The following is a 9,313-nucleotide window of genomic DNA, read 5'->3' as shown; positions in this document are numbered from 1 at the left end:
ATATGAGAGAAAGCATTGTGTTTAATACAAGTAATGTTTCTAAATGTTTATGGGCCATTTGGTACTAGCAAGGTACATTTGAGCCTTAATGATTGTCTATTAATTAAGTTCACTGCAGTGAGCAGCTGAGGCGTTTGTGATGTGATATTGGCCCGTCTTATCGTTTTATCGCAGATTTATTGCGCCCCTAATAATTCATGCAATCGGCTTTGTTTAGAACGATGATTTCCCAGCTCGGACCATGATATATGCTATGTTACGCTGCAGAAAGATGACTTGTTTGAGCCAGCCCTATCTGTAAATACTTAAGAAGTGACTGTATTTACATACCGGGATAGAGTTTTAAGTTAGTGGTTCAAGGTGGGTCAAAACAATGTAAAAGGATATCCCAGCAGTATGAAAAGAAAAACGTTTGAACTTCATCTCTGTATTTGTATATATTTTCACAGATAATCAATTTTCAGAACGTGAGACCACAGCAATCTGGTCAAAGCAAAAATAGAATCAATCTTTTAAACATATTTTTCCTGTAAAATCCGCCTTGACATGCGTGTACAACAAATATTTCTCATATAGCACTCCGTATCGTATACAAATGTGTGCACAATACTTACATATATGCCTATTATACTATCGATGACTTGAGCGACTACGAGCAACGTTTTTTTAGTCATCTAGCGAATCGTAACAAATATTATTTGATGTAAATATATAGATGGGAATTCATTTTTGGGATCCACTGATTGAGCTGTTCCAAAAGTACATTCCGTTATTTTCTAATCATCTGTATTGTACGTAACCTTTTTCTAGACAATGTTAATTCTGTCTCACAACTAGATTCATGCAATTTCGTACTTTTTTGGCTTCCGTGTGTTTGTACTTCCTATATTCCTTTTCTTACACTAAGTCTTACCCTAACACTTAACTCGTTTTGCCCTGCCGACGATCGGTCTTCTTTGGTAAAATTTTAGTCTGTGCGGCTCTGAAATGAGCGGGCGTTCCCCGAATTTTCTTTGATTCCTCCCGCGCGTAAACTAGTACAACAGAAGGGGAGAAACGTTTCCTTATCTCTGCTGTATTCACTGTTGCTTTGGTTGTCTTCGACTCGGAGCATTGACACCACCGAATGATGCTGTTGTTCAGTAAATATTATCGTGCCAATTTACGGGGTCAAAGGCTGCGTCGAGTCGAGCTTCCCGTCACGGGCGCAGACAAAAGAATGCACATCGCGGCTGGGGGTGTCGTAATTGTACCCGGGCGTATGAGTGTATTTCTGTGTATTTCACTGTGGCGGCATAATTTCACCACGGGAATTTCCGCCGGCCCAATCTAGAACCCTTTTTCAGATGAAGGGCTCAGAGCAGTAAGAGGGACCTGAGAAAGTGCCAGAGCAAATGTCACATTGTGTTCTCACTATTCCTTATGTTGACGGAGAGCAGCGTATGGTAGAAAGGAAAACGAGAACAGAATAGCACTATTACTTCGCATATGTAAGACGACCATGTCAGTGTACATGGTATATGCATACTGCAGAGGGTTCAAATAACCTATTCAATACCGACGAAACAAGGTGGGAATTCAACGTTCTGAACAAATTAAAGCTCACCTTTGATAACTTTAACGCTGAAGCAAACAGAAATACTTCTCGAAACCCGAGTTAAATAACCGTTAAATACATGTTCAGTTTATCGCGAGCTTGTCATCGATGTGCAGCTTTCTCACAGTACTATTAATAGTACGATTTTACCGACAGTAGTTAATTTATAGTGAAAAGATGAAGGGATAGCTTTTGTTCATGAACGTCTGTACATTACTAATCCCGCCCAGATTTGCAACAGGGCCCTGGACTATCATAGTTTTGCTCCTCGGGTATCAGCCATCACTGGCGTATCATAGCTGGGCCTCGAATGTGTTATGGCCGCTGGCGTTTCCCGTTGGGTTTATGATTAATGCCAGGGCACACATTCACTTCCATCCTGCCATACTGGCACACTCGCACACCAGCCATGCCGTCAGTTCAGTATGTTACATTCTACATCATATAGTTATTGTCATTATATTGTTATAGGATATAGTGCTACAAGCCTTACTTACGTAAAAAAATTAGCAGGCAACAACAGCAGTACAGCGATAGTTCTTGTCCTCTTTTGAGCCTATAGAACAGCTGGCAGGTGCCAATGAAACAAATACCATTTCTCTGCCTGAAGTGTGCCGCTAAGTTTCGTTAAAGTATCGTTAAGTTCTATGTAAGTTTGTTTATTTTAATTAAATCGGATTTGTATTTCTGTGAAAATGGTCTGTTTAGGAATCTCTGTATTTGTGTTTCGATCAAAGTAGCTGAATAGATTATAAAAATTCTCACGACTGACAGCACGTTTCATCGTAACGAAAGTCGTCTGCGGCCTTGCCTTTTCTATGCATTGAACATACTCAGCTTCTGTTCGATTTCAGCATTGTTATCAATCAAACCTTTACTGAGCAAATAGGTCTAAATAAAGTCTAATTGAGCATAACCAAGACTTATCTGGACATGATCAGTACTCAGCTAGCAGAAAGCTTTGTCAAGTTCATGCCACCCATTCAACCAACCAGCAAGACAGCATGACGTTATGAACGCTTACGCTACTTTAGCTGGCGCTATTTTCGTTGTACCGTGGTAAGGGCGGTAACAATGGTGATGTGTACATTGTGGCAGGAATATTCACAGTCATCACCGCGGGAACAGAAATCTCCGCCAGGTTTGCCTGTAGCTGGCCTGCGTGTGAACGGCCGTTTATATCGATGGGCCCACTGTGTTCTTATATCGGAATACCGCAGTAATTGTAAAATAGTGTAGAGTAATATTGGTAAAGTCAAATTCTAATTGCTATTCATAAAACCTGAACTAATCGTTTGCGTACTGAAACTCGGAAAATAGGCCGGAAAAAGTAACTGTTTCTTCAGCCTACTTGGTGTCCTACGTGCGCGTACTGTGTTGCGCTGTGCACAGTGTGTTTCTTATCTAATGTTCTAATAGATCTCGCTAAACATCAAATATGTGAAACCCCATATGATAGTTGTGTTGTGTATACCTATGTTTGCATTATTTCACTTTTAACTGTGTTTATCTTCGTGGCTTTGGGTCTAAAAATAGTCTTCCGTATTTTGTATAGTTAACATTTTATCTAATTCTGGATGTTCGTTTGTTCATATAAGATGATTAATGGGAAACGTTGATACAACTAGGACTTAGGGCACCTTTAAATGTGAAGCACAAGCCCAAGTATCGTAACTGAAGTAAAGCTGTTATCAAACCTACTATGTAAAGTATGGGCATAGGAAGGACGTTTTTGTGTATATGTCAATAATGACTCAAACCAAGCGAACAATTGATGACAGACACAGATTTCGCCCATGCCGCAACACCGCCAAGACATTGTGAAAACAGTTACTCCTAATTTAACAGAAATTACTTTTGCTTTTTGTGGCTATGTGGTTCGGACCGACGCTAATTTAGGTATCAGCGGATGCGTGTCGAGCAGAGCGCCCAGTTAGAAGCAATGCGACTTCGTGACCACGAAGAAATGATGCTTGTTCGACAGTATGGCCCGAAGAAAGCTAAAGAGGTCGCAGAAAAAAAATACAGGTATTCTACAAGCAGGATTGCTGCGATAGGAAAAACCGAATCAAGTGAGCTTATTTGTTGAAGAATCATGTACAGCCTAAAACTTCGTCTGATCGAAGTACAGATTAATGTAGAACTTTTCACTAAAAAATAAATTAAATATTAATAATAGCAATAGCTGTACTAAGGGTAATGATAATAATTGGTAGATTAACTAATTTTTCGAAAATGGGTTATAATCGACTTGTGCGGAGGCTGGCGCAGGAATGAGGGAGTGGTTCCGCAAATAGGAAATACACATTGGTATGGGCTGCTGTGTAGTACCAGTCCTGGTGTTATGCCTAATGTGAAATTGAATTAGATAGCAGTCTTTCTAAAAACAGGGGGTGGAAATGCGGCAAACTGGATCGGCAACTCTTTTCGAAACCGTTTTCGTAGCTGTTGTTATGATTCTACTTCAAGCAAATGACCGAGGAACCGTTTCTTACTGGTTCTGGGAGGCGGACATCATACATATTATTATTGTTACCTAGTATTATCTTAATGATTTTTCCAATATTACCCTAAATGAACGCATGATTTCTCTAATATCACCCTCATATCACCCAATAATTACCCTAATACCACCGTAATTACTTTAATATTACCCTAATATCACCCGGTAAATACTCTAATACCACTTAATAATATTACCCTAATATCACTCAGTAATTACCTAGTATTACTTCAACATTATTCTAAATTACCCTGTCTCTCTTAGCCAGTAACTACCCTAATATCATCCCAATAATTACCTTAATATCGACCGGTATTTACCCTAATATTACCCAATGATTACATCTAATATTGCTCAATAATTACCCCCAATATCATTCCAATAATTACCCTCATATTGGTCTGATCATTATACCGATATTGCGCTAACGTGGTCGGGGCGGGGGACTTATAGTGGTTCGGGCTAGAAAATAGGATAATTACTCTAGCATTACCCTAATGTCACCCCAATAATCACCCTACTATTACTCTAATATTGTAAAATCAACCAGCAATTACCTGAGGAACAGTTTCTTAAGTTCTTTTACTGACTGGTTCTTGGAGGTGGACGTAATACGCGTATCTACGAGATCTCACTGAATTTGATTAGATAGTAATTTTAAAGTAAGCTTTGCTTGGAAGCAAAACTATGTACGTATGTGTAAGACGGCATAATAACACTGTAATATGAATAGCTTTTCATGCACTCTTGGTATTTTCTATTATATTGGTTTTGAACGACGATACGCTTCATGTAAGTCCATGAAAGTCATAAGGCGCTATAGGTATAATAAATATCAATAGCAAAAGAAACAATCCACATCCAACAAAATTAATTTATAAACAAACATAGCACTTAACTGTACGCAAATATATTTCTGCAAATTCTAAAGGTATTGTGGTTAAGTTGCTATTCGAAATTACTTCAAAATAAATTTTTTAATTATCGTTTTGAAAAAAAGTAAACAGTTATATTTTTATGGAAATCTGACAACGAATTACGAATGTTTGTATTTAGGGAGCGGCTAGCCGCAATCTACAACCGCCAAGTTGAAGAGGATGTAGAGGTTCGAAAGATCCTCGAAATGAAAAAGGCCGCAATTGCAGACGCTGAAAAACGACAGGACGAGCCACTCGATGACTCGAAATTGGTTGATGTTATCTTCGACTTCTTGCCTAGAAGTGACTCCGTTAACGAGCAGGCTGCGCCTACCGCATTTAAAGGTTTACGTCGTTTTTTAATGCTGCATACGTATAAACTTTTTGTGCAGTGGTTAAATAACTTTGAAGAGAAGCCTTGCGGATGTTGGCGCTATTTTCGAAACTGCCGCACGATTGACTTGCTTAAATATTCAAAGTTTGAGTATATTGGACTCGTACCACAACATATCATTATAAGGCCATTATTGCCGCTTTCCGGAAACTGTAAAATACATAAAGTATAATTAACGCAAATTATAATAGCTACATGCGACACCTTCCCCGCGATATTTTACAGTTATTAAGCATCAATACACCAATATAATAAGTACATTGTTGTTGTTGTATATGTGTATGTTATTGTGTGCCTGCGTTCACTATTATCACAAAACAGAGCAGAATTTTATCCATACCGCAACACAGACACTAGTAAATATTTTATGCCATTAAGTCCGCTTGCGCCGTTCAAACACAGGTTTAAACTCCGTATATAATGTATAACCTTAATTACAGATCTGGAATTACCAAAAGATGCAAGCATGAATCCCGAGCCGGAAGGTTCCATTCCATCCGTGCCTCAAGATCATACAGAGGACTTGTCACAGTATACCTTCCAAAAGTTTGCAGCAACCTATTTTCAAGGTATGTAGTAATTATTATCATTATTAAGGGTATTATGTATTAGACCAAAATATAGCTAAAATATTAGGGGTTACAAACTAGTTGACACTCCTCTTCTAAATCAACCAACTTTGACTATATTTCTATGTTAATTTTAAAAGGCTTTAATTTAATTTAATGTACCCTTTTGTAGTACTGAATCGCTCATATGTAGTATGTAATCTAACTGATTGCATTTGCAGGCACGCAAAATCATATCTACCAAAAGAAGCCAATTAAGCAGAGTTTATTAGCTTTACCCACACACGGCGACACGATGGCAGCACTCGCTCTATGGATTACGATCTTGCGATTTATGGGAGACCTTCCCGAACCAAAATTTCATAGCATCGATCGAGACAATTCATCGGTCATGTCGAAGGTACCTTGTTTGACGCCTCAACGACAGAACTAGATAAGCTAAAACTACACACGCTGAATAAACTTGTTAATTTTGTATGCTGTGTATTTTGTATGCTGAGAAGGAACGCAAGCAAGTCTCTAAAATTGTGCTACTAATTTGGCGTTGACCCTAATAGCACCACGTAAGCAGAATAACACAGGTACATTTCCTGTCTGACGCCGACAGGTCACAGCTACACTCGGGCGGAACTTTACCAAGTCTAAAGATTTTCGAGACGCAAAGGACCTGATCGAGAACGGCAATGACATCGGGGCGAAGGAAACAATTAAGGCCAAGAAATCTATCCGAAATAGGCTTGTTTCGCTAACGCTGAAACGGAAGAATAAAATTACCGAAGATATGCGGCGCCACCTACAAGAAGAGGAGTTGGCAGCGGACAGTTATTCACAATGGCTAGAGGCGAGGCCGACATCTAACCTTGAGAAGCTTCACTTCATTATCGGGCACGGCATCCTTCGAGAGGAACTGCGTGATGAGATCTACTGCCAGATATGCAAGCAACTAACGGGAAATCAAGAGAAGAACTCGCATGCACGAGGCTGGGTCTTACTATCGCTATGCGTTGGTTGTTTTGCGCCAAGTGATAAGTTCGTCAAGTATCTACTTAATTTCATTCGTGAGGGCCCACCTGGCTATGCACCTTATTGCGAAGAGCGCCTGCGGCGAACGTTCATGAATGGTACGCGAGGCCAGCCTCCCTCGTGGCTTGAACTGCAAGCGACGAAGTCTAAGAAACCGCTGATGCTGCCCATCACGTTCATGGATGGAAATACCAAAACATTGCTGGCGGATTCTGCGACGACGGCGAGAGAGCTCTGCAATCAATTAGCCGATAAAATCGGTTTACAGGACAGATTCGGCTTTTCTTTATACATCGCCTTATTCGACAAGGTTAGCTCGCTGGGCAGCGGCGGTGAGCATGTGATGGACGCCATCAGTCAGTGCGAGCAGTACACAAAGGAACAAGGCGCACAGGAGAGAAACGCTCCGTGGAGGCTATTCTTTAGGTTGAATAACTTTTCTCTAACTTCGTCTCTAACTGTGTAACTTATTTACCTTCTTGATCTTCTTACCAATTGCAATTTTCGGTCAACTGTGCGATTTGTTGAATCTCATTGTTATAAACATATTCTCATACACTGCGGTTAAATAGTCAAGCATTGCGTATATTTTAATTGTAAATTGACCAGTTCATTGTGCAATATATCAATGAAGAAACATTATAATTGATCGCTGTTACTCTCCAAGTTGTTAGCAGCAGATAATGAAGACGTGAGATGATTTTGTCGGGGCTATCTGGCCGTACCAACAAAAAATACACATATGCACAATATTTCTACACTGTACTCCTTCTAAACATTATGATATCCACTTTTTTGAAACGTTTCAAACACGGTTTACAGAAAAGAGATTTTTGCCCCTTGGCACAACCCCATGGAGGATGGTGTTGCGACAAACCTCATCTACCAACAAGTAATTCGTGGTGTGAAGTTCGGCGAATATAAATGCGAAAAAGAAGAAGATCTCGCTATGTTGACTGCGCAGCAATTCTATGTAGAAAATTTTAATAGTTAGTATACAAATATTTACTCTTGACCCCTAACACATTAATAAACATTACATTTCTGGGCACTACTGTGCTCGCTTTTATGACGACACGTGGAAAACGATCAAAATAGACCAAGCTAAGTTATTGCAACTAAGATGAGTGCTACTTCGTCTGAAAAGCCACAGTTCATCAATTTGAATCTCCATCCAAATTGATATCTAGGAGATATCCGTGATCAGTTTCTCGGTTTGTGTGAAACGACATCGATTGACGGTGTACATATACAAGTGTCAAGGCAAGTCCATTTAGCATAGAGCTTCAATCTGTATCATCTCTAATGGCAGGTGCAGACCTCGAGATTAGCGCGGAACGTGTCCGAAGTATCATTCCTGGTTGCATACCGGACTCCCATCTTTTGGCCGGCGAACGCGCACTTGATCGTTGGACCCATCTTATCTCGCAGGCTTATCGGAAGAGCTATTACTTGAGGGAACGTGAGTATATACATATATATATATATTCTAAACGCCGCTGTCATTTTATCGCTACTTTCTGCTTTACTATTATAACATACATTGGCGAAATTTTAGAGAGCGAATCTGAAATAGTAATATACTTTAGGTCATAGAGGCATCGCAATTATAGCATAAGGATATCACTGTATTATTTACCTGTAATCTGTAGGTACGGAGGCGCTCCGTGTGAAGGAGGATGTCGTGGATTATGCTAAGTTCAAATGGCCTCTACTTTTCTCACGCTTCTACGAGGCCGTTCGACTCGCTGGTCCCCCACTTGCAAAGAACGACGTCATTGTTGCCATCAATTGGACAGGTGTTTACATTGTTGACGAGATGGAGCAGGTCCTTCTTGAGCTTTCTTTCCCTGAACTCACGCACATCGCTAGCCAAAGGTAAGTGGATGGTTGCGCGGCAGATCGCGAAATATTCCCCTCTACTTGATTTTAATTAATCATATATATATATATATGCGTCGAGTATGATCAACTGTGACATTATCGAAGCACTCAACGCAAGATCCTACCTACGTTTGCTTTGTGATTTGATGTCGGCCGAGCTAGAAATAGGACACGTTTAAGAAAGCTTCTAGGACGAATGTAAGATAAAGACTATTCTTATCTTTAATCAAAAACTCTTAATCAAAAACTCAGAGATTTATTGAAATGGACGTTCTATTACCAGATTCGTTACGTATTGATTTGGATTTGGTTTTATTATTTTGTTTGTTAACGTCAAGCTTTAAACTAGTTGTAGTTAAATTTAAAAAACCGTATAATTGATAGTGACATACTTCTAAAGCTAACATACGACGCTCTGTATATATA

General features: G+C 39.7%; 1 protein-coding gene across 2 annotated transcripts in view; it reads left to right on the top strand.

Moving 5' to 3' along the window:
- The window catches only part of ck (unconventional myosin-VIIa ck), a 40,776-nt gene that overhangs the window by 9,259 nt on the left and 22,204 nt on the right, over window positions 1-9,313 (top strand). For both annotated transcript variants that reach the window (XM_022833590.2, XM_086968419.1), the window contains exons 9-16: window positions 3,497-3,625; window positions 5,157-5,362; window positions 5,852-5,980; window positions 6,202-6,380; window positions 6,588-7,429; window positions 7,826-7,992; window positions 8,316-8,465; window positions 8,656-8,881. In XM_022833590.2, coding sequence (XP_022689325.1) covers window positions 3,497-3,625; window positions 5,157-5,362; window positions 5,852-5,980; window positions 6,202-6,380; window positions 6,588-7,429; window positions 7,826-7,992; window positions 8,316-8,465; window positions 8,656-8,881 — 2,028 coding nt within the window. The remainder of the gene's footprint in view (window positions 1-3,496; window positions 3,626-5,156; window positions 5,363-5,851; window positions 5,981-6,201; window positions 6,381-6,587; window positions 7,430-7,825; window positions 7,993-8,315; window positions 8,466-8,655; window positions 8,882-9,313) is intronic.

Source organism: Varroa jacobsoni, unplaced genomic scaffold, assembly GCF_002532875.2.
Source record: "Varroa jacobsoni isolate VJ856 unplaced genomic scaffold, vjacob_1.0 scaffold_464, whole genome shotgun sequence".
NCBI classification, from domain to species: Eukaryota; Metazoa; Arthropoda; class Arachnida; order Mesostigmata; family Varroidae; genus Varroa; species Varroa jacobsoni.
The sequence above is the reverse complement of the archived record's forward strand: the minus strand, read 5'-3'. Positions and strand labels throughout refer to the sequence as shown.